This window comes from Hyperolius riggenbachi, chromosome 3 (genome assembly GCF_040937935.1).
Source record: "Hyperolius riggenbachi isolate aHypRig1 chromosome 3, aHypRig1.pri, whole genome shotgun sequence".
NCBI classification, from domain to species: Eukaryota; Metazoa; Chordata; class Amphibia; order Anura; family Hyperoliidae; genus Hyperolius; species Hyperolius riggenbachi.
The window spans coordinates 92,501,083-92,527,616 of NC_090648.1; the positions used below are offsets into that span (position 1 = coordinate 92,501,083).

The 26,534-nt window shown below is 42.2% G+C and overlaps 1 protein-coding gene across 1 annotated transcript in view; it reads right to left on the reverse strand.

Annotated features, from left to right (window-relative positions):
- Positions 1 to 657: 657 nt before the first annotated feature.
- The window catches only part of LOC137562184 (sialin-like), a 29,856-nt gene continuing 3,979 nt past the window's right edge, over positions 658 to 26,534 (reverse strand). The window contains exons 2-10 of the mRNA XM_068273515.1: positions 26,162 to 26,395; positions 21,130 to 21,217; positions 18,874 to 18,960; positions 16,824 to 16,942; positions 14,430 to 14,588; positions 14,043 to 14,175; positions 9,980 to 10,127; positions 5,660 to 5,750; positions 658 to 795 (exon numbers count right to left, since the gene is read on the reverse strand). Coding sequence (XP_068129616.1) covers positions 658 to 795; positions 5,660 to 5,750; positions 9,980 to 10,127; positions 14,043 to 14,175; positions 14,430 to 14,588; positions 16,824 to 16,942; positions 18,874 to 18,960; positions 21,130 to 21,217; positions 26,162 to 26,395 — 1,197 coding nt within the window. The remainder of the gene's footprint in view (positions 796 to 5,659; positions 5,751 to 9,979; positions 10,128 to 14,042; positions 14,176 to 14,429; positions 14,589 to 16,823; positions 16,943 to 18,873; positions 18,961 to 21,129; positions 21,218 to 26,161; positions 26,396 to 26,534) is intronic.

Genomic DNA, 26,534 nt, shown 5'->3' on the forward strand with positions numbered 1-26,534 from the left:
GAACCACTTACCAGTTTATTGAGTGGGCGGACACCAACTGGCCAACTGGCTTATTCGAGACAATTTCTCTTCACCTCAGATTGACAATATCACATATAAGAAAGATATTATTTTATTACTTTGTATTTATATAGCATATTACATACAATAGTTATATATTATTTATTATCTTCTGCAGCGCTGTACAGAGTATATGGTCTTGTTACTAACTGTCCCTCAGAGAGGCTTACTATCTAATCCTTACCATAGTCACATGTCTATGTATGTATTGTGTAGTGTTTGCTTCGCAGTCTAGGGCCAATTTAGGAGGAAGCCAATTATCTTATCTGTATGTTTTTGGGATGTAGGAGGAAACTGGAGTGCCCGGAGGAAACCCATGCAGATGCAGGGAGAACATACAAACTCTGTGCTGATGATGCACTGACTGGGATACAATCCGGGGACCCAGCACTGCAAGGCAAGAGTGCTATTCACTACACCACTGTGCTGCTACATATGATATCTGGTTCAGCCTACTGGATCCCCTAAACAATAATACGATTGCTGAACTCCAAATGCAACTGAAGAAGATATATACTGTATATAACAATAACATTAATACAACTGTATATAACAATAACATAAGTGAAAGCTATTTGCAAGTGTTCTCAATGTCTCTTAGCTCTTCTGTGGTTTGTTGTTGTCCATAGCCCAGTCCTGCACTGAACCACTGGCGAAGGCCAAATAGAACAGAGCTCCAGCCAGATTTATGGCAGCAGCAATATAGAAAACCATCCTCCACTGCTCCACTGTGTTCTGCAAAAAATAAAACAACACATCAGCATCATACACAGGAAATAACATCTAGAGCTGGGGTGTCAAATTCAAATACAAAGTGGGCCGAAATTGAACACTAGGACCTAGTTGCAGGCCTCAATGTCTACTGGTCACCTTTCTCCCTTATAAAGTTCCCAAGTGTCTAATGGCCCCCTCCCTCCCCTATACAGTTCCCCTGTGTCTAGTGGTCCTCTCTTCTTCCCCCATATGGCTTCCCTGGTGATCTAGGGCTTCACCACCAATATAGCTTTCTTGGTAGTCTAGAGTGGGCCAAACATAATGCAAAGTGGGTAAATCACTTTGGGGCTAAATTTATTACCACGTATGATCTAGAGTATTCGCTTCATATAATGAAAATTCTCATAAACAAACATGTACATCAGGAACTATAACCACACGATGCAGTAAACCACAAACAAGTCATAACGATGTCATTTAGTCATAGAGCAGCAAAATATTTTTTCATGAAAGGCTTCGACTTTGCAATGGAATTGTGCAAAACTTGGAATTTTGCGTAGCTAAAACAGCTCCTGTGGGTCCCAGGCAGTGGCGTAGCAATAGGGGATACAGAGGTTGTGGCAGCACTGGGGCCCTTGGACTAGATGGGGCCCACTAGGTGCCCTCATTCATACTTCTTATTAAAGAGAATCTGTACTGACCGATTTGTACAATAAAAAACATACCAATTGAGTCACTGTGATCTCCTGGATCACTGTCTGCCGTTTCCGTTGCTCCCCGCTGCAATCCTAGCTTTTAATTGCCAGTTTTAGGCAGTGTTTACAAACAAAAAACATGGCCGCTAACCAGGAAGTGATGTTTGTTAGTGATGGGCGAACAGTGTTCGCCACTGTTTGGGTTCGCCCGGATTTTGGCCTGTTCGGGTTCGGTTCGGCACCCCCCGAACACCTCATGGTGTTCGGGATGGTGCTCGGCCACGCTGCCCGAACCCAAACAGGCCTTCTTTGTTCGGCCGAACACAGCCGTGTCCGGCCGAACATAGCCCCCTATAGGGTCCCAGCATAAAGGGAGAGCATGCCCCGAGCGCGGGGGGGGGGGTCGGAAATGCCCCCCACCCCTCCCCGCTAAGCTCTCCCTTCTGCTGGACCCTATAAAATTAAATCTAAGTCCCCCAAAGGTACCTTGCAGGCTGGCAGGAGGAGGGCAGGAAGCGGGCAGCCGGAGAGTATAGGCGCTAGTACCATCTGGTACTTCCGCCCTCTCTCTGACGCACTTCCTGTTTACTTTTGTAAGTCGCGTCAAGAGACAGCAGGAGTACCGCGATGACGCGTACGAGGGTACGTGTCATCATGTAGATGACGCGTACCCTTGTACGCGTCATCGTGGTACTTCTGCTCTCTCTTGACGTGACTTACAAATGTAAACAGGAAGTGCGTCAGAGAGAGGGCGGAAGTATCAGATGGTACTAGCGCCTATGCTCTCCGGCTGCCCGCTTCCTGCCCTCCTCCTGCCAGCCTGCAAGGTACCTTCGGGGCCTCAGATTTAATTTTATAGGGTCCAGCAGAAGGGAGAGCTTAGCGGGGAGGGGGCCATTTTCGACCCCCCCCCGTGCTCGGGGCATGCTCTCCCTTTATGCTGGGGCCCTATAGGGGCCCCAAAGGGACATGTTAGGGTTGGGTTCGGGGTTTGGCCCGAACATGCCGAATATCGGGGGCATGTTCGGCCGAACCCCCCCGAACCCGAACATCTGGATGTTCGCCCATCACTAATGTTTGTGTGTGTGTATATATATATATATATATATATATCTCATGTTACAGTATACTAGAAGTTTTTATTACATAGTGAACTCCAGTCAGGGATTCTCACAGTTTCTCAGCATAGGCAACCCCCTTCCCCCTCAGACAAGCTGAAATTGAGAGCAGAGACCTGTCTGTGAAAAATAAACAAAGCACACACACAGAGCCTGCAGGAGGCGTGGAGGGGGGATGCATATCTTCTCCCTATCACAGCAGAGGCAGTGCATTCCTCTTTGGGTCGACAAAGCTTGACAAAGAAAAGAAAATTAGATATATTACAGAGACAGTGCAACTAGAAAAGGCTGCCGTAATCCAGAGCACATTAGAACAGGTATAGGAACTTATAGGATAGAAGAAATAAGGCTGAAAATTTTGTTACAGAGTCTCTTTAACTTTTCACCGGTGCAATGCTGGCAATGAACACCTCCATATGTGCATTGCATAGTGGTAATAATGAACAAACGGTTTCCTTACTCTGATTACACCTCTCTGACACTGCAGCTGTCCTTGGTAGGTTTTGGTGCTGCAGTGTTTGGGGCCCTATGTAAAATTCACATTGGAGCCCCAAGCTTCTTAGTTAAGCCACTGGTCCCAGTCCTTTAAGTACTTTCACATTGGAGACTTATATTATTACAAATACATACGCGTTTCTAACTCTTGGAAATGTATGCTGTGGTTTGGTGCACAACCATTCACTTGTAAGATGAAGCTGGTATTTGAAGGTCTAATTACCTTATAATTAACTACTTAACGCCAAACCATTGGCGGCGTTAAAGAGAGCCCGAGGTGGGCTCATATAATTTAAAAAAACAAGACTATCTGATCCGGGGGCTGGATGGATCGGGTAGCCTCCATCCACCCAGCTCCGTCGGCCTGCTAGGGCTTTCTTACGTTTTTTCGTGACCTGTGGGTTACGACCAGTGTCGGACTAAGAACTGGGAAAGCTGAGGAAATCCACTTGCTGGCCAAGCAGCAGTAATCAGGTGTTGCTGCTCACAGTGAGGACTTGCTGCAGGTTTCTATTGGGAGAGATAACACAGGGTTACTGCTACTTGGCCAGCAGGTGAATTTCCTCAGCTTTTCCACCGCCCAGTCCGACACTGGTCACGACGCTGGAAGGGGAGAGATCTTTCTCTCCCAGCGCACAGGGAGGCAGGGGATCGGCAAAGGGCAGGGCCAGGGAGAGAGAGCTGCCCAATAGCAGCTCTGGAAAGCCTTCGGGGAAGTCCCTAGTGGGCGTTTTGAGCAGGGAATCCCTCTCCTCCCAATACCCTCCGAGATAGCAACAAATATTGTCGCTAATTTCAGGGGGCTATAGCGCGGTGGTGGGGGGGGGGCAGAGAGCAGCAGTGGGGGGACACAGAGGCATGTCATGAGGCAGAGAACATGACTCTGTGTCCCATCTGCCCCCCTGATGCATGTCTCGGATTATCTTTAAGCGGGCACACGTGTGCACTTGTAGGAGCACGGGCCCCCCAATAACACCCGTGGGCATATTGCGATCATCTGCTGATGCAAAACAGTTGTTTTAAAACGTCCATTTTGCATTAGTTAGCCTCTGGTAGAAAAAAGCTAGTGTACAAACAGATTATTCTGAGTTTTTACTGTTGTCAGTGTCCCTATCTGATAAACTTCCTTCCTTACCTTTCCTGATTAAAAAACTCTACTTCAACAGGGACAGCAACAAATTCAACCATTTCTGTAGCATAGTGAAATAAAAGAGTCTATGTATGTAATCCTAAACTATACCAAGTCAGCTCACATTACAGTGTCCCTGATAGACAAAATGGAGTAGACATTCAATTAGTGCAGTATGGACAGTAAATCTTTTTCACAGATGAAAAATAAGTGAAACATCTGCACAGTGCCATAATTCATAGTAAAACATGACTGGAAGATACCTGCCTACCCCATGTACTCTGTTAAAGCAGTATAAAATTCTGACATAATATTCAATAAAAACATGTTTTCTTACTTTTTATATGCCATACGGTTAGCATATTTGCTTTTGTGCATAAGTATTATTATTCATTTAGAAATTATACATTCCTAAAATACACTAATTTTACTCTGAGAGCTGACTTTGCGTTTTATTTATAACTGCTTTATTCATCCTCTAACTTAATCAGAAAGCACAAAGGTCCGTACACACGCCGGACTGCATGCAACGACGGGTCTGTCGTCACCTCCCGCTGGGTGGGCGTTCCAGCGACAGTCCGGCGTGTGTACAGTCTGTCTGCAGACTGATACGTCTGTTTCTGAGCGATCCGCCCGGCGGATCACTCAGAAACAGCCGTATCAGTCCGCCGACAGACTGTACACACGCCGGACTGTCTGCTGAAAACCCGCCCAGCGGGAGGTGACGACAGACCCGTTGTTGCCTTCAGTCCGGCGTGTGTACGGACCTTTATGCTTGTCTCACTGTCTTTGTGAGACTCCTTGGTGTGAGAGAAGGCTTTGTTTACATTCCTGACTTGATACAATTAAACACTAGATAACATTATGTAAAGTTTCCGAATCGGCCAGCTCTGCTGGAAGGGAAGCTTCTAAAGCCTGTGTTAACCCTTTGAATGCAGTTCTAGTAAAAAAAAAAAAAATGCTGGTTGTATATAAAATGCTGTAAATAATCTATTAGAGCAAAGTAGAAATGCTGGGTTTCATTCTTAATGAACCAAGGAAAAAAAGTGAAACTAAGCCTGAGCCTGGAGGAGGAGGAGCCCAGCTACAGGGGGAGAAAGGAAACAAACTAGCGTCAATCTAGCAAGGCACACCAAAAGCTCAACCGTAAAAATAAACAGCATGTGGGACGTGACAGAAAGTGTTGGAGCTACTGTCAACTTTTTATTGCTGTGCCTCATTTGCTATACATGGGACTACCTGGAAGCCATGGAGGTCAATAGAAGGGCAGGAGGGATTAAAAGGGAAATCTAACCTCTTTTCACACTATCCAAAAGTATTTTTTAGCTGCTTGGCTTTACAAAACAATAAAGGGAAACAAAAATCTTCCTTTGGTATCATTTCCTTTTTGAATTTTGATGAATCAAGACTATAACCTGTTCCTATAAAAATCTTCCATCCACACTTACTTCACGAGTTAAACTTTTAGCAGTTATGGGTGCCACCATGCCAGGAATTGTAGCAATTGTATTTGTGATTCCGAGCAACAAACCCGCAAAGCTGTAAAACAGGAGAAATGTGAGGTCACAATTACTATATTTGTGAACACAGGACAGTCTGCATTGCTGCATAATTTATCCTTTCTCTATCTATAAGTCCTCAGCTCAACACAACACGTGTCATAAATTATACTGAAGGGTGCACACATCCTGCAAGAACAGAGAAAGACATTTAAAAGAATACTTAAAGTTTTCTATAAAAAGGCAGTTTTAGTTACCTGGGGCTTCTACTGTTCCCCTGCAGTCGCCCTGTGCCCGTGTTGGTACTTAGCAATCCTCCAGTCCCCCGCTACAGCTCATTTTTGGTTTCGGCCACTGAGCCTGTCAACGCCCACTGCGCCTGCGCTGCCCTGGCCACGCGTATCCTCGTTCATGCTCCCGGTGCTGGGTGCTGTCACACGCCCCCTAGTGGCCGGACCGCTCAATGCCTTCCAATCTACTTCAACCTACAGACTGTCCAACCTCGTGAATGCAATCGATGCATTGAAACCACTGGAATTGGGCAGCAAAAAGACTAGGAGGAAGCGTGCGAGCGACACAAACACTTTACTACACAATATTTTGAGTACAGGGCTGCCACCACTCCCATTTACAGGCTGAGACTGTTCTAAATCTGCAAATAAAGACTGTTAAAGACTAAAACAATACAATCTTTCAGGTAGCGAATCTTCAGAAAGGCTAGTATTCTTCTGCATGGCTTAAAGCATGTTTGCAGGTGAGAAAATGACTTTTATTATGAATGCAATATCAATAATTTATATATACAGAGGGTCTCTGGGGATGCACTTAATTAATGCCTCTCGAATTTTAGTTGCAAGAAATTGGAAGTGTCAACAGGCTCCCTCCATAAGGGAATGGTTCATAGAAATTGACCAAATTTACCAGATGGAAGAACTTTCAAGTATAATTAAGGGAAGAGAAAATCGGGGGTGGGATAAATGGTTAGAATTCAGAGAAACAGAAGAGTATGAGAAGGGTATGACATAGCGCCCAGAAGGAGATGGGAGGCTCGCCTATGGGCAGGGAGACATAGGCCTTAGTTCACAGGTATCTGCTGGAGGCCGAGTGGTTGGTGGAGGTGGCACACGGTGGAGCACCGGGGCTGAGGCCACTATGTATAAATCTTGGTCTGCGAGAAGAGAAAAACAGATGGGACTGGTGGGTATCTACTCATTGCACTGGGTGTGATCTAAACTTTTGGGTGGTGGTTCTAATCTTATACCAGTGCCTCTTAGAGGGTAATGTAAACTGAGGATAGGGAAAGCGCTTTTCCCCAAGATGGGAGAAATGTTAGGAAGGAGGCAGGGCTAATAAGAAATGGAGTAGGAAGAGGTGAGAGAAGAAGAATTGCCCTGGGAACAGTGGAGGTGGGTCAGACTTGGGGAAGAGGGGGGGGGGGGGAGGTAGGGATAGCTTCAGGAATATATGTATAAGATGTTGTACTGGTATCTCTTTGTTCCTTTTTGTAAGATGATGGAAAATATTTATTGTTGGATAAATAAAGAATAAAAAAAAAAAAAAAGTTACAATTATACAGAGAATAGCGCAGGTAAAATAAAAGGAAAAAACAAAAGAAAATGAAAACTTAAAGTTTTGGGAGAAATATGTCCTATATGGAAAATCCAAGCAATATGGAGGGATCTTTTGTTACAGAATAAAAGTCTGTCAAAATGGCAGCTGGCCTGGGGGTTCTCTTGCCAACTGCTTGCAATCCTTATATGATGTTAATTGGAAAATTGTTTGCCGAAAATGCTTTGTTTCTTTTATACAGATCTACTCGGAGGGCGGATCTCAGAGCCAGCCCCTGGACTGGGGTTTGGGGGTTTTGGCGGGAGTCTTTAAATCCAAAATATATGACATTTTCATATTTCAGACCACGTTCATCACACCCAAACAATAATAACAAATTCACAATCCCCAAAGAATATAGATCGCACTGATAGCAGACATGAATATTGTAGGGCATTTCATTACTGAGAAGTTTAATGACTCGGTTGCTGGGTATGCCAGCTTCATCAATTCAATTTAGGGATACTCAGCGGGACCTTACCAATCAAATGATAAGTTAATCATAAGTACAGTATCTCTTAAGAAAAGCAAAAATAAGAAAGTATAGTTATTAAATATATGCCCACAGTGGTGCCTGGCTGTCTGTTGTCCCGTTGTGCTCCAGTTTCCTCTGCCAACAGTAGAACCAAATGGTCCCTTTCAGGTTGCAGTTCATACTTCTGTGTAAGTTGGCTGCTGAAGGGAGATCCTTTTGTTCCCGGAAATTAAAGAAAACATTGTAGTCCCCAGAAGAACAGTTGTTCTAAAATAGGGTCATTTGTGGGGTTCCTATACTGTCCTGGCATTTTAGGGGCCCTAAACCGTGAGGAGTAGTCTCAAAACCGAATGTCGCAAAATGACCTGTGAAATCCTAAAGGTACTCATTGGACTTTGGGCCCCTTAACGCAGTTAGGGTGCAAAAAAGTGCCACACGTGTGGTATCACCGTATTCAGGAGAAGTAGTATAATGTGTTTTGGGGTGTATTTTTACACATACCCATGCTGAGTGGGAGAAGAATCTCTGTAAATGGACAATTGTGTGTAAAAAAAAATCAAAAAATTGTCATTTACATATTTCTCCCACCTAGCATGGGTATGTGTAAAAATACACCCCAAAACACATTATACTACTTCTCCTGAGTACGGCAATACCACATGTGTGGCACTTTTTTTGCAGCCTAACTGCGCTAAGGGGCCCAAAGTCCAATGAGCACCTTTAGGCTTTACAGGGGTGCTTACAATTAGGCACCCCCCAAAATCCCAGGACAGTGAACACACCCCACAAATGACCACATTTTGGAAAGTAGACACTTCAAGGTATTCAGAGAGGAGCATAGTGAGTCCGTGGCAGATTTCATTTTTTTTTGTCGCAAATTAGAAGAAATGGAAACTTTTTTTTTTGTCACAAAGTGTCATTTTCCGCTAACTTGTGACAAAAAATAAAATCTTCTATGAACTCACCATGCCTCTCAGTGAACACTTTGGGATGTCTTCTTTCCAAAATGGGGTCATTTGGGGGGTATTTATACTATCCTGGAATTTTAGCACCTCACGAAACATGACAGGTGGTCAGAAAAGTCAGAGATGCTTCAAAATGGGAAAATTCACTTTTGGCACCATAGATTGTAAACGCTATAACTTTTACCCAATCCAATAAATATACCCTGAATGTTTGTTTTTTTATCAAAGACATGTAGCAGAATAACTTTCGCGCTCTAATGTATAGGAAATTTTACTTTATTTGAAAAATGTCAGCACAGAAAGTTAAAAAAGTCATTTTTTTGACAAAATTCATGTCTTTTTTGATGAATATAATAAAAACTAAAACTCGCAGCAGCAATCAAATAGCACCAAAAGAAAGCTGTATTAGTGACAAGAAAAGGAGGTACAATTCATTTAGGTGGTAGGTTGTATGTCCAAGCAATAAACCGTGAAAGCTGCAGTGGTCTGAATGGAGAAAAAGGCTCTGGTCCTTAAGGGGCGAAAAGACTGTGGTCCTCAAGTGGTTACAGCCTGGTACAAACTCTAAATTATAATTGGCCAATCACTGACCAAATTTGCCACCTCCATGTAGTATGAGGGTTTATGTACACAATCTCATAACATTCAATATCTGTTCAATATTTGTAGACCCTACGGCCCATTTCACACTCACCACGGCGTCGCGTCACCGTACTCTCCTCCACTGCCAGTTCATCACAGGCTGAGGGGCCATTACTGTCTATTAGACAGACCACAGCGGCACAATGTGACGGGAGTGGTCCTGCTGATACAGAGCTGCAGGCATTGCTGAGCAGTGCGCATGGTACTGAGCAGCCCATGACTCTACTGGAGTCAACGGCACCATGAACAATCTTTATAGACTGTCGCAGTAGCATACAGGTGACGTAGTTCCTGCTTGGAAGTTTGCACATCACTGAGCGAGAGGGGGGTCGGGGTTATGCAAATTACCCCATCAGCGCAGTGAAAGGACTCTCATGGAGTTGGTAAAATTGGTCAGTGATTGGCCAATAAAATTTGAAAGTGTGTACCAGGCTATAAGATTATGTAGCTTGTGCTTCTGTTATTATTTGCACAAGAACGCTGTGGTTCTATATAGACCTGTATTTCACATTCAGCCCTGACTATATGAATTTTTCTCACACAAATGCAGCTTATAGATTGTGAAATTGTAGCACTTACTTGGGTGCAATATCTAAGTGATTTATAGAGTACCCAGAAATGGTACATCCTCCAATCGTGGAGGATAATGTCAGGAATATCACGGCTAGAGCGTAATCACAACCGGTGTAAGCAGCTGCCACTAGAAATATGGACGGTCCAATCGTACCTGGAAATAAAGGATATTCCCTGTTTTAGAAAATCTGTATATGGGCTACACATTCAGGCCGGTTTCACACTGGGGATCGGCACTAGCGGTATGGTGTACATCTGGCACTTGGGCAAGTAGGAAGTGACGCTCACTTTCTGTTGGTGAAGAGTTGACGTGCTCGGAAGGGTATTGCTAAAATACACTTCCGCACATGCGCAACGCGTTATACTTGTGGCAGGCATTATAGCATACATGCATCGCCATAGACTTACATAACTTTGGGTCTGCTGCACGTCTCTGCAGGTCGATGCAGAACCGCGCGGTAACGTAGAGTTGTCCTAACGTCAGCGATGCAGCGAAAACGTCACTTCCTTTGCATTGCGCCACACTGCATCTGTATTAAAGTCCCCATAGCATTTTATTGCCCTGCTGTGAGGTGTAGTAAAAATACCTCACTGCCCCAGTGGGAAAGGGCCATAAAATATAGAAGGATACCCGAAGTGACATGTGACATGATGAGATAGACATGGGTATGTACAGTGCCTAGCACACTAATAACTATGCTGTGTTCCTTTTTTTCTTTCTCTGCCTGAAAGAGTTAAATATCAGGTATGTAAGTGGCTGACTCAGTCCTGACTCAGACAGGAAGTGACTACAGTGTGACCCTCACTGATAAGAAATTCCCCTTTTTATCTCAGTCCTGACTCAGACAGGAAGTAACTACAGTGTGACCCAACTGATGAGAAATTCCAACTATAAAACACTTTCCTAGCAGAAAATGGCTTCTAAGAGCAAGAAAGAGATAAAAAGGGTCAATAGTTCATAGATTTTAGCTCTGGCATACTTCAATGAATGTGTCATTGAGCAAAAACAATAAAATTAAACAATATAGTTAAAATTTAAAAAGTAGATTTAAAATAAAACCATGGAATTTGTTAAAAAGTCATTTTTAGGAGAAGGAAGATTGATACAATTGTTTATTTCAATAGTTTATTTTTGCCTTGGGTGTCCTTTAAAAACAAAAACATGTACAATAGGTTAATGCTTCTAACCAGAGCTGTTGCCTTTTAAAGATCTGTCTGTATGGGAGGTGAATAAACATTATGATGCACCTGAGGCAGTTAAAGCTTTAAAGAAAACCTGTACTGAAAATAAAAGTCAAAATAAGCATACACAAGTCATACTTAACTTCCATGTAGTCTACTCCTCAGTGTCTTTCTCCTGTCCCGCGTCCTATTTGTTCACTATGATCAAGGGAATTTTCCGTCCTCCATTTTGAAAATAGCCATTACCCCATAACAGCTTTCTGGTCAGCACACAGTTAAACTGTAACATCGCCCACTTGAGCCATAGGGAAACATGAACATTACCTGGTACATCCGTTTTCCTCTCAGCTATAACTGACAGCAACTGATATTTTACTGACAGCAACTGATATATTTCAGATCTGACAAAATATTGTCAGAACTGGATGGGATTATTGTCAGAAGAAAATGGTGAGCTTCTGAGAGGAACTGATGGCAAGGTAACTATGTAATGTTCATTTGAAGTTACCTCATGTGTTTATTTTAAATATTTTTACTCAGTACAGGTTCTCTTTAAATTTGGATTTTCAAACTTTTAGGGGAGGAACACTCTAATCGCATATGTGTTTTCCCATATGTGCTATGGGGAAAACTCATGCGATTCTGCCTAGTGTGTTCCTTCCCTTAAAACCAAATTAAAAGAATACTATCGATACCCAAGTGTTCTAAAATGACAATGTACAGATAATGTCTAAGTAGCTGTGTAAACATTTTCCTACTTTTCATGTTAAATATCAGAGGCAAAAGCTGTAATTTATTGAGGGTAGGATTTAGCTATATTGGGACAAATCAATTGCAGAAGGGGTGTCTGCTTCAATGCACAGCCAGAGTTGCATATCAGACTACAGAAAGCAAATATCAAACATATCAAACTCTGAAAGCAAAAACAGTATGAAAAGCGGTGACAATTAGTTAAATTTCCTCTGCTCTCTTCAGACACCTCAGGCAAAAACACAGGACACAGAAGCTGCAGCTGTTGGGAGCTCTCTTCTCTGTCACACACAGAGCTACACATAGAGTTAACTGATCAAGTGTGAGGGGAATTTCCCCTCTCCTCATGGCTCAGTCTGCCATCAGTTTTGTCAGTAAAGTTTGAATGTATTTTGATAACAGTAAACAAAGAAGTTGCTACTAAAATGTATACACCAGTACTTAGCAGCACTTCCCAAACAATTCCTGTGTCAATTGAAAAAAAATATGTGAATCGATAGTATTCCTTTAAAGAGGCTTTAAACTCAGTCCCCTTTAGGACCATGAGGTTCCAGAAAAGTTTTACTTAGGATTAGAGCGGTACAATGTGGTCTGCACACTCAACCATACACAGATACATTGTATTGTACACAGTGGTGGCAGTGCTACACTGGGGCCAGCTGCTGGGGCACTGGCCCACTTGCGAATCAGTGTGCCCCTCTCAGTGCCCCCCCCCTCCACACACACACATACTCGTAACATGCAGTTAACCATTTCCAGGCTGCAGTAGAATGAACTAAATAGGAAAAACAAGCTGTCTGCCTGTCTGCAGCAATGCAGATATAGCAGTGCAGATATATGGAGATAAGTAATTGCACACACAGTTAAAGGGACTCCGAGCTCTACCTAAAAAGTAAAATAGTACTCACCAGGGGCTTTCTTTAGTCCAGCGCTGGTCGGGAGGTCCCACGACGGCGTCCTGGCTCCTCTCCTAGGCCCCGCTCCGGAATGGCTGGACGGCGGCAGCCCGGGCGACACTTGGTTGAGTGTCGGGCTCCTTCTTCCGCGTATGACGCGGCTGATGTCACACGCCGGCCGCCTCGCGTCATCACGGCGGCCGGCGTGGCAGTGCGGCGCATGTGCGCTTTAAGCGCGCATGCGCCGTACTGCCACGCCGGCCGCCGTGATGATGCAAGGCGGCCGGCGTGTGATATCAGCCGCGTCCTACGCGGAAGAAGGAGCCCGACACTCAACCAAGTGTCGCCCGGGCTGCCGCCGTCCAGCCATTCCGGAGCGGGGCCTAGGAGAGGAGCCAGGACGCCGTCGTGGGACCTCCCGACCAGCGCTAGACTAAAGAAAGCCCCCGGTGAGTACTATTTTACTTTTTAGGTATAGCTCGGAGTCCCTTTAAGGAAGGGGTGTGACTTGACCCTGAAATGATTGTCAGTGGTACAGATGTACATGTATCTGGAAGTCGTGGAATAAATTACTCTGGCTGATACACTTCAGTGTTTAGACCATTTTCTACTGGTATAATACATTGGCCATTGGTGCCGTTGCCCAGGTCTATGCTCCTCTACAACAAGGGCAGCGATCTTGTGCCACCTGCCTCTCTTTTATATGGTTATTTGGGATCAGGGCTATAGATACAGTTGTTTAACCAATTGGTTTATTTTCTGTTTGCTTTAAAAACCTAATCTAGGCTCTGATCAGTAATGACACCAACTCACATACTGAATTTAGTTCTGTTCTAAAATACAAGTTTGTCCCTACAGTAAAAATATGAGCCACCAGTAGCCCTGTGGCCTGTACTTGATAATGTTTTCAGTAGAGGAATAATAATGTAGTAAATCATTTTTATCTGTAAAAGCAGAAAATTCAAAGAACGTTTTTCAAGCAGATCTCAGCACAAAGTGTGGCTTACTATTAGTGTAATCACAGTGTAAAAGCTTATTCTGTACACTTTGGGTGTGACATGTCTGTATTTTAAAAGGGGATAAAAAATAATAATGCAAATGCATTCCCTTGTCAATTTGGCCCCAGAGCTCAGGTGATGAACACTTATCAAGAGTTAGTGCTCAATATTTTAGACAGCTATTTTACTCCAATAGTGATGTCACCTCCAATGACAAACACACCACATGCACAATCTGCTTACCCAATGTATTGAAAATTTTTCGCACAGCTACGGTTGTAAAGTTCAGCCTCTCACTCATGAAGTCCGCGACGTGGCCAGTGATGATCATGCAAAGCCAACATCCAAAGTAAGGAAGAGCAGAGAGAAGACCATTCTGGAAACAGAGACATAAGTCAGGCATGTCCAAAGTCCGGCCAAATGCAGCCTGCCGAGCCATTACTGGTGGCCCCCAAAGCTCTCCACAGATGCGGCCCACCATGCGATGTGATGGAGGCGGAGCTTCACACCGCAAGCGCACTGGCCAGGTATAAAACCAGCCTTAAATTACATCCTGACAATTCCATGCATGTAGTCAATCACCATACTTCATAAAAAAAGATCATTTCTAACTGTTCCAGCTGAGCTTACCTCCAGAGCATTAAAATGCAAGATGTCCTTCATGTATGTAGGCAGCAAAGTGAGCAACGTGTAAGCAATCCAGTTATCAGAGAAGTGGGTTATACCAATGGCCCACAGGGGTAAGGACTTCACTATTTCACAGACAGGAACTTCCTTGACGTTAAACATCTTGGAGTAACATTTACGGGGAAAAACAGAAATAATATGGAGACAACTGGTAATATATTGTAATTACGGCTATTATCAACTAATAATAAGTCACTTTGTAGAAAAACTACTTCATTGCTTCTTTGATTAAAGAGTACCTGTACCACCACAAAAACTCGGTTAAACATAAAAGTATTATCTGAGCAGTCTTGCTATCTTTCCAATCAGTGAACATGCGAAAATCATGCAGCCCCCTTCTATTAAGACCCTCGCTATCGTGCAGGTACTCGCCACCGCCCTTTAGAGGGGAGATGAATGAATGGGAACGCAGAGTCAATGATCACATCAATGAGATGCCGCAATCATTTGTAACTTTAAAGTAACACGTCCACGTATTACTTCCTGTTAAAGGAAATAATGCACGAGGACACCTTGTGCCCAATAGTAAAATTACACCTACATACCTTTATTTTAATAAAGAGACCCACATTTGCATTTAAAATTAACACCTTACCCTCCACACTATTCCATAATAACCAAAATAAATTACATGCTTATAAAAAAATATACAAAAAAAAAAGATATACCGGTAGGTACCTTAGAGACTGAATTTTTTTTTCAATATGTATGTCAAAAGGGTATATTAGTGTCATTTATGAAATTATGAGCTTGTAATTAGTGACGGACACAAAATTGAAACAATGCACCTTTATTTCCAAATAAAATATTGGCATCATACATTGTACTAGGAAATATATGAGAAATGTTTTAATAACAGGGACAAATGGGCAACTAAAATGTGTGAGTTTTAATGACAATGGCATGTATTATTTTAAAAATATAACGACAAGAAAAAAATGATGATTTTTTTTCCCCTTTAAAATGTATTTAGAATAAACTAATTCTTAGCAAAATGTACCACCCAAAGAAAGCCTAACTGGTGGCGAAAAACAAGATATAGATCAATTAATTATGATAAGTAGTAATAAAGCTATTGGCGAATGAATGGAAAGAGTGCTAAAAGGTGAAAATTACTTTCGTATAGCAGGGGAAAAACCCCTCAGCAGCGAAGTGGTTAAACAAAAACAAACAATGGGCTCAATCACATCTAAGGTGAATTATGTGGGAAAAAACTGACAGCCTGTTGTTAAATGATTTTTCTCATACAAAAATAGTATGGTGTAGAAAAACCGCAGGCAAAAGTACGTGTGCATCTTCTGCGCATGCAAGTGTAACACTTGCCTAAGTATCTAAGGGCCTTGTGCAAGACTTGCTATGGTAATGTTAAGAAAGTAACATGACATGCACAATGCTCACAGTATGCATGTACTGCTGGTCACGCTAATTGCGCTATGCACGGCACTATCCTGGTGTTAGTACCAGTAACAATGTCAATATTATCGGTGGTTTGTGCATCAAGCCTTAAAGGGACTCCGAGCAGTGCAGAAACTATGGAAAGATGCACATCATTTTAAAGCTCTCTTTCTCCTCTTTCCAATGATATATAAACCGCCACCCTACGCCTTTTAGTTTTCGCTATTTTCGCGATTGAAATTGCCGCGGCCGTGATTTCGATCGCGAAAATAGAGAAAACTAAAAGGTGTAGGGCAACGATTTAGGTGTCGTCAGAAAGAGGAGAAAGGGAGCTTTAAAATGATATCATCTTTCCATAGTTATATTGTATTACACAGGGCGACTTTTTGTCAAAGTCAGCAGCTGCATTCAGCAGAATGGAGCTGCTGACACTGGGGAAAGTGTCGTCCTGTGTAATACAATATAACTATGGCTTGATGGATATCATTTTAAAGCTCTCTTTCTCCTCTTTCTGACGACACCTAAATCGTTGCCCTACACCTTTTAGTTTTCTCTATTCTCGCGATCGAAATCGCGGCCGCGGCAATTTCAATCGCGAAAATAGCGAAAACTAAGAGACGTAGGGTGGTGGTTTATATATCATTGGAAAGAGGAGAAAGGGAGCTTTAAAATGATATGCATCTTTCCATAGTTTCTGCACTGCTCGGAGTCCCTTTAAGTCCTCCGAGAAACCCCCTGGCAACAGCTGCAAAGCTGTTCTGAATTATTTGGTAATACCACAAGAGTAGTTTTGCACAAATTTGCACACATGCAAAATTTGATATGCTAAGGAGACACAGTTATCTTATATTGTTAATGTAAGCAAAACATGAGTGTAAAATAATGAGGAAAAATATATTATTCATGTATGGGGGTTCAACCTGAAATGTGCCTTAAATTTACCTCATTCTTGAGTGAGGACAGGATATATTCTTTCTCATTGTCAGAGATTGCGTGATGAGTCTGTGGGCTGTCGCTCACCAAGACATACCACAGCAGAAACCACAACACTCCAAATAACCCTGTATGAACAAAGAACAAAATGAAGCACCTAGTATACCTATTAACACTAGTTTTACTTTTATGTGGATATATATTACATTTAAACTACAATATTGTATTTAAGGACAAAAAAACACTTTTTGTTTTGAATTGACCCGAGGAAGAAGGCCAGCACTGATTTCTATAGTGCTTGAATTAAAATGATTTTCCAGTAACACTGGTCTTAGGGTGGCCACACACCATACATTTTTTTTAAATATCTGTTCATTTCAAGACCAGCAATCAATTTTTCAGACTGATTGTAACAATTCAAAAATCTGACCAATGCACCACACACCTTCATGTTCAATTTTTCCCCAATCATGAATCAAATAATTCAATCCATCACACACCATACAATTCTTGATAAAATTGGTCTGAATTTTACAGCTTATCCAATCTCCAAAAATCGAAAAAAAATCGGGAAATTTGATTGGATTTATTGATCGAAAACAAAGAAAATCTCTTGATATTTTGGGGACAAACCATCAAAATTATCGAATTTGTGAAAAATTGGATCTTTTAATTGTATAGTGTGTGGCCACCTTTATTCTTCAAGAGATGTAAGACCAACATGGCTTTTTCTTTTTAGACTGTTTGTAAGAATTTTGACCATACTGGGCCCCTCCGCCCTTTTGGCATTGTCAGTTTTGCACCTCTGTTGGGAGGTAGTAGTTTTTTAGTTTTACCCTAAAGAACCCAAGGAGTGGGCCATATCAGTTCCTGTTTCGCAGACCTGGAAAAATGAGTGGGAGAATATTTACTAACATCACTATTACACAAATGATCAGCGATGCAGCACCATTGGGGTCCTGGTCTAGCCTTTTCCCTTACATGATCTTAGGGTTCCGGTAACCACAAATGAAAGACAGGGCAGGCACAGAGAAAAGTAGGTTTTCACAGCAGCATCGGCAATGCTGAGCAATGATTCCAGTCTTTGCTTACTTAGACATAAGCACCATGAATCTCTCTCAGGTCCCAGTACTCAACTAAATGCCACAGTGGGAGAATGGGTAGTAAATTGCAAGTGGCATCTCAGTAGAACTATGTAACATTCCTGAAGCCTGCACATAATCAGTATATGGCCCAGTGGAGAAGGAATACTAGTTCCAACTTCAGGGGGAGACAGCTCTATTGTGCAGAGCGTGTCTGAGTAATATAGAGCCTATGTCAAACACTGAAATTTTTCCCCACCCCACCCAGGTCAGATCCCCCTTCTCCTCTAAAAACAGCATCCTTTCTCACGTGCACGTGTTTTGGTTGCCTGTGTTTTTTAGCTTGGGATATTGCTGAGTAGCCATGTTCCCCAGATAACCAAAGTAATCTGATCTGAGGTCTGAGTGTCTGGAACGCACAGCGGCAGGCATGGGGGTGCAGCACAGGGGCAAGCATGGCGCCCACGGTGCTGTGGTGCCCATGGTACGAGCCATGGCTGCACCCCCTAGATACGCCTCTGCTGTTGTGTCATGCGGTTGTAGTAACACAAGTCCTATTCACTCATCTGAGCCTGGTAATTTTTACCAATGTTTTACTGTCCTCATTACGCCTGTAAATATTTCTTCATTTTCATTGTTATAGACAATATTTTGCAATTTCGGCTTCTTTCTGCGCCCTTTTAAAAATCGTTATTTTAACACATATATTATTCTAACTCAGATAAAGATGAAGAAACGATAAAAAAACATTTTTATAGACGATATCTTAAAATGTTGGCTTCACCCCGCTCCCTTTTTCCTGGCACCCTTAATTAATGTATGCCTCAGGAAGTCCTCAGAGGGGTGGCCACATGATCACTATTTCGTCTCTAAAATGCAGGTACCAGTATTTAGAGAGATTTCTCAGGGCTCTGCTTTAAATCAATGTTTTCATAATTTTAAATCATGACATATTTAGAAACAATCATGTTACTTACCAAAAATATAGAACACATAAGCCCAGTCCATGTGATAGCAGATTAAGCCGGAGAGGGGAAGGGAAACAATTGTCCCAAGCTGTGCCCCTGAGAGGCAAAAAATCTAATTAACTGAAATTCCACAAATATATATATATGTATCAGTGTAGTGAGAATAACAGGACATGGTAAATGAGAAAATACTCTATAGAATTTGGTATATATCTGCATATATGAAAATAACACAAGCCTCATTCTTTCCAGCATCACCTTTTCAGAACATACAAAGAACGACAACAACAAAAATATTTTTATGGTTACACAACTGCACGCTAACTCACCCTGGCAAGCAAGATTTTGCATTTGTTTCTTTAAAGCGCGATTGTCACCATAAAAATCAAATTTCAACAGCATCTGGTCTGAGTGTATTAAGTGATAAAGATACTAATCCTGCATTCAAAACTTTTTCTACTGTTATGGTTTGGAGTTATCACATACCTTAGGAGCACTGGCCCTTTAAGTGTCATTGCCAAACAGATGCATTCTGGGGTTCTTTTTATCTACAACATGTTCCTCCTCTTCCCTCTAGTTCCCCCTCCTTCTAATGACATAAGACAGTGCACTTCCTAGTATTGACCTCAGTGGGACCTCAGTGGGAGTGTCTGAGGACTCTGGGAGGAGTGCTGGTAACGAATACACAATCAGTAAGAGGAGAAAAAAAGAGTGGGGTGAGGAAATCGCAGGAGGTCAAAGGTAACAAAGATGGAAACTGCCTAGAATAGGATTCTCAGTTTTTCCTTTATAAAATTCACAGGAATCATAACATGGACAGTGCAATGCATATGTTATGTAAGTAGAACTAGTATTTATCTACTTATATATGTTTTTTATTTCTAGATTAGCATGGGTGTCACTTTTCCCTTAAAGATCATGTGGGCTACAATGTTGTACTCGGTCACATAATGGTTAAGTGAATAATAGGCTGTATACCATATTGTTGTACAACACTGTCACTTCAGGAGACTAGGATGCTGCCACTAACAAGGTTCAGTGAGTCCCTATGTTTGGCTGGACTTTCTGGTGTGGAAACCCAGCCATGCCCCTGTCCTGAGATAAAGGGAGGGGGGACACCAAGAGCCCAATAGTGTGATACTGTATAGATGAAAATTAACAATGAGTAATATAACAATGTAATACTCACAAACCAGGGTTACCATTAGGCAACCACTGTGAAGGCAGGTGGGGAGATTAACCTGACCCCACTCAGGATTAAAAGTCGCTCTCTGTAGATGGGAGAAAGATGGGTACAACCCTCCACCAAGGGTGGACTTAGCAATATGTAGAAGCTTTCCACAGGCGCCAATAGAATAAAAGTCACTTAAATGAGCTTAAAACCGATGAGGCAGTGGTGGACCTATCCCATCCATGCGGACAAAGCAAACAAAGGAAGGACTGTGGCATCAACAGTCAAACAACAATTTACTGATACTCCACAGTAAAAATAGGCAACACGTTTCACGGGCTCAATCCCGCTTCATCAGGCCAACCAAAAAGGAGCATACAGCTTTTCAGCATCAAAACCACACTGAGCGCCTCTGTGTGGTTTTGATGGTGATAAGCTGTATGCTCCTTTTTGATTGGCCTGATGAAGCGGGACTGAGCCCATGAAACGCGTTGCCTATTTTTACTGTGGAGTATAAATAAATTGTTGTTTGACTGTTGATGCCACAGTCCTTCCTTTGTTTGCTTTGTCCGCATGGATGGGATAGGTCCACCACTGCACCATCGGTTTTAAGCTCATTTAAGTGACTTTTATTCTATTGGCGCCTCTGGAAAGCTTCTACATAATGCCCCTGTCCTGCTTGCACCGACCCTGCCACACCTCTTACCCACCCATCACACCCCTCTCATGCTGACCATGCCCCCTTTCTTCAACCTTCTGGTAATTCCATTGCTTGACCTCTGAACCAGTACCAAGGCCATGGAGATATGATTAGTGAGGGAGAGTGGAGTTAGTAGTCAAGACCATAGCTGAATTCTCACCCTACTATGGGGATTCAATGAGTGTCAGTAGAGCCTCATTTACAACAGCAGCCAAGAAGTAAAGCTGCCAGTGCCTAGTATGTAGCCCTATCTGGTAACTAACTACTGCTGCCACTGACTGCCTGCATAGGACTAGAGGAGATTGGCCTTGACGCCAGCAGAGGGGCTTAACAATTTTGTGCTGTGTGTATTACCTAAAAGCAAAAAGATTCATTGAGTCTTTGAAATACTGACCTGCATAGGAAAGGCTTAGCAGTCTATTGCGCTCGGGCGGCGGTGCCCATGAGGACCACATGGCGTGCATGGCTGGGAATGTCACACCCTGTACAAATATCAATTCATGTCATTATGGTGAGGACTGTACCTAGTAGTTAATTTTTAGCATCAATAGAGGTTACAGCGGGATGCAAAAGTTTGGGCAACCTTGTTAATCGTTCTGATTTTCCTGTATAAACTGTTGGTTGTTACGATGTCAGTTAAACATATCATATAGGAGACACACACAGTCATATTTGAGAAGTGAAATGAAGTTTATTGGATTTATAGAAAGTGTGCAATAATTGTTTAAACAAAATTAGGCAGGTGTGAAATCAATATTTAGTAGATCCTCCTTTTGCAGAAATTACAGCCTCTAAACACTTCCTGTAGGTTCCAATGAGAGTCTGGATTCTGGTTGAAGGTATTTTGGACCATTCCTCTTTACAAAACATCTCTAGTTTGTTCACGTTTGATGGCTTCCGAGCATGAACAGCTCTCTGTCACACCACAGATTTTCAATTATATTCAGGTCTGGGGACTGAGATGGCCATTCCAAAATGTTGTACTTGTTCCTCTGCATGAATGCCTTAGTGGATTTTGAGCAGTGTTTAGGGTCGTTGTCTTGTTAAAAGATCCAGCCCCTGTGCAGCTTCAGTTTTGTCACTGATTCCTGGACATTGGTCTCCAGAATCTGCTGATACTGAGTGGAATCCATGCGTCCCTCAACTTTTGAGTTGAAGGAAATAACTTTTCCTTTAAAAAGAAACCACCACCATATTTTACTGTAGATAGCAGGTGTTTTCCTGGCAATACTGTGTCATTTTTCCTCCATGCTTAACGCCCCTTGTTATGCCCAAATAAATTCGTTTTAGTTTCATCATCACAGCATCTTATTCCAAAATGAAGCTGGTTTGTACAAATGTGCTTGAGCATATCTCAAGCAGCTCTATTTGTGCTGAAAAGGCTTCCTCTCCATCACTCTCGCATCTCCTTGTGTAAAGTGCGCCGAATGGTTGAACGATGCACAGTGACTCCATCTGCAGCAAGTTGATGTTGTAGGTCTTTGGTGCTGGTCTGTGGGTTGACTCTGACTGTTCTCACCATTTGTTGCTTCTGTTTATCTGAGATTTTTCTTGGTCTGCCACTTCAGGCCTTAACTTGAACTGAGCCTGTGGTCTTCCTTTTCCTCAACACGTTCCTAACTGTGGAAACAGACAGCTGAAATTTCTGAGACAGCTTTCTGTATCCTTCCCCAAAACCATGATGGTGAACAACCTTTGTCTTCAGGCCATTTGAGAGCTGTTAAGAGACCCCCATGTTGCTACTCTTCAGAGAAAATTAAAAGAGGAGGGAAACTTACAATTGACCCCCTTAAATACTCTTTCTCATAATTGGATTCACCTGTGTATGTAGGTCAGGGGTCACTGAGCTTATCAAGCCAATTTGGGTTCCAATAATTAGTTCTAAAGGTTTTGGAATCAATAAAATGACAACAGTGCCCAAATTTATGCACCTGCCTAATTTTATTTAAACAATTATTGCACACTTTCTGCTAATCCAATAAACTAAATTTCACTTCTCAAATATCACTGTGTGTGTCTCCTATATGATATATTTAACTGACATTTTTTATTGTAACAACCAACGATTTATACAGGAAAATCATGACGATTAACAAGGTTACCCAAACTTTTGCATCCCACTGTAAATACTGTATATGATACTATTTGTATTTGCACTACCAGTGATTTATTAGAGGTAGGGCCTTTGTGAGTGTAGGGAGTGAGTTCTCATAGTCCTGATGAAGGAAAGTTTTACTTCTGAAACGTATTCCTTGGAGGAAATAAAAAGGACCACATGTATATAATTATTTCTTTTATTTCTTCTTATTTCTGTATTATAATTATTTCTTCTGAGAGTATAATTCTATACAAACAAAATATATCCTACATTTTAATATTTACATTTGTCTTCACTCCAATCTATCTTCTGTTTCAGGTATTTTAGAAAAAAAATAAAGTATTGTGTATTTTATTTTAATTTTTTTAATAATAACACTTTTTTTTAATGAAAGGCTTAAAGGACCACTATTGCAAAAATCGTAAAATTTTAAATACATTTAATAACATACAAATAAGAAGTGTGTTTCTTTCAGAGTAAAATGAGCCATAAATGACTTTTCTCCTATGTTGCTGTCACTTACAGTAGGTAGTAGAAATTTGACAGAACCGGCAGGTTCTGGACTAGCCCATCTCCTGTCAAAAAAGTGTGCAGCAAGCAGGGAGGCTGGCCAGTATCATTGTATAAATCCTTTTCAGAGAATGTCTTTATAAAGAATAAAGACCATGCTGAGAATCCCCCATGAAGAGATGGACTAGCCTAAAGCCTATCGGTAATGTCAGATTTGTACTACCTACTGTAAGTGACAGCAACATAGGAGATAAGTAACTTACAGCTCATTTTACTCTGGGAGAAACATACATATTTGTACATTTTACGATTTTCGCGATTGTGGTCCTTTAAAGCACACTAAAGTGAGAGAGATATGGAGGCTGATGTATTTCCTTTCAGATTGCCTGGCTGTCCTGCTGATGCTCTGCCTCTAATACTTTTAGCCATAGACATGAACAAGTATGCAGCTCAGATGTTTCTGACTGAAGTCTGACTGGATTCACTGCATGCTTGTTTTAGGTATGTGATTCAGATACTACTGCAGACAAGAAGATCAGCAGGACTGCCAGGCAACTGGTATTGTTTAAAAGGAAAGAAATATGGCAGCCTCCATATGCCTCTCATTTCAGGTTCACTTTAAAATGATGCATTATTTCCTTTAACTCAAATAAGGAATATAACATGTGGGCACGGAATTAATAGAATAATCACCTTTTATATTGGTGGCTACCATGAAAAGCCATTCTGTACAGTCAGCGTACCAAGCTTTGGGATCTGAAGTTGTCCTTTGTGCCCTCTGAGATAATAGTTCCCTTTTTCAGTAGGACTCATGCATCCTGATGTGAAGTTGGATGATAAATAGAGCCGGTGAACCCTTCACCCTGTACTACTTCCGGGTCGCGATGATCCGTAGTAGTACGGCTGTGCTGAGCCGGCGGTGCGCGTCCTTGATCGCGCGCCTGTTGCCGGGCACTTTCTGCACATGTGCGTGACGTCATGAGTGATGTCACGCTCATGCGCAGAGAGTGCCCGGCAACAGGCGCGCGATGAAAGATGCGCACCTCCGGCTCAGCACAGCCGTACTACTACGGATCATAGCGACCCGGAAGTAGTACGGCCACATAGAGATTCGCAGGCAAACTGTTCACTCACATCATTAATGATAAAGATGTTTTTCTATGTTCTTCCAAATTCACTGTTGCAAAACCTCTTTGTAGATATTGTCCACAGAGGTCAAGTCTAGGCCTACTGGAAAAGACCCCGGCCCATATGCAATTATCTTTTTCCCCCGGGTTTTCTCCTAGGAGATACATTTTCATCTTCTATTCAAAGTAACAACTTTACAACTGAAAAAGTACTGAAAAATCGGTGAAAAAAGTACTGACAAAATTATTTGGAGTATTTTCTTGCTTGCTGGTAACTTAAAAGGCATTTTATTGACAAGTTTAAAAATATTACCTAGAAAAAAACTCAGGAGAAAAAGTTAATTGCATATGGCCTCCATGTCCACTGACTAAGGGGAGGCACCTGCCACCAGCTACCTACTGGGAGATTGCGCTGTTTGGGGGGTGTTACGGCCTGTGTCTGGCGAACATACCATTTGCCCTGGCTTCTGATTGACTCAAAGGCCATACTGATGCAGACATCCCACATTAGGCTTATACTCCTGCCAATCATTTCTACAGAGGCGCCTACCAAGTGTCAGTCAGCCTGTCCCTTTATCTGCTCAGTACCTTTCAATGGTCTGGTTGTGTCATTTTGGACAAGTGTAACTATAGACTGAATATCCTGCACGCTCCAATAGGTTAGCTACACCACAAGAGCTTCTATAATCAAACAGCTATTTTCTAGATGGTTATTTAGAGGTCAATAAGTTGTGTTTTGCTTTGCTCAGAAGTTTAGGAGTTACATGACACACAGCTTCCCAGCTGTCTCTTGATCGCTTATTGCAGTAGATAAGGATGAACAAATACAACAGAAAGGTATTTTTTTTCTTCAGATCTAAGTGTGACTGCAAACAGAGAAGAGAAGGTTTTCCTGACTGTTAGGCCTGGTGCACACCAAAAACCGCTAGCAGATCCGCAAAATGCTAGCAGATTTGGAAACGCTTTTTCTTCTTTTTCTGTAGCGTTTCAGCTAGCATTTTGCGGTTTTGTGAAGTGTTTTTGGTGTAGTAGATTTCATGTATTGTTACAGTAAAGCTGTTACTGAACTGCTACTGTAACAAAAAACGCCTGGCAAACCGCTCTGAAGTGCCGTTTTTCAGAGCGGTTTGCGTTTTTCCTATACTTAACATTGAGGCAGAAACGCATCCGCAATCCAAAATCTGCAGCAGCCCGGGAGTATGCGTTTCTGCAAAACGCCTCCCGCTCTGGTGTGCACCAGCCCATTGAAATACATTACCCTAGCGGATCCACACCCGCAAGCAGATCGCAAAACGCAGCAGAACCGCTCTGGTGTGCACTAGGCCTTAGAGTTTTCTGAATTCATTTGAGGTAATGTATGCATCTTACTGGCATTTACCAGCCCTGCTTTATTCTGCGCTAGGGAAGGGGGGTGGAGGGGACTTGAGATTTTTACACAGATGACATTATTACAAGTTTTATTGAATATTATGCCAGGTTAATTGCACTTTGTGGGGAATATTTTTTGTTTTACAGTCCATATTGCTCCGGATGACAAAAAACACTTAGATGAGATGAGGGTTTCCTCATCTAAGTTTTTTTTATAATCGGAAGCAAATTGATCCAATATGCTACTTTCTATGCTCACATTTGAATTGCTATTTAAAGCCCAGCTATTATATAAGAATAATTTATGCTGGCAAAAAAATTACCTCTCCAAGTCCTTCTAGTGCTCGAACCCCTATGAGGTACCCTGGTCCTAAATCTGCCGCTAATGGCGTTAAAAGCGTAAAAACAGCCGTGCCTAGAACACCAAATCCCAGAAGAAGTTTTCCACCAATTTTACCAGCTAGGTATCCACCAGGAATCTGAGTAAGTATGTAGCCATAGAAAAAAGCGCCAAGAATCCAGCCTTGGGTATCTCCATCCCAGTTGTATTTCTTGCCCTTGCAAAAGAGAGTAAACCATGTAAAGGAAGTACATACAGGGTGTGCGCTAATCACTTTTTTGTCAAGATAAAAATTTGGCTATGCTGCAGTATGTTGTCATTTCATATGTCAAAAACTGAAATAACTTTGCCATTAA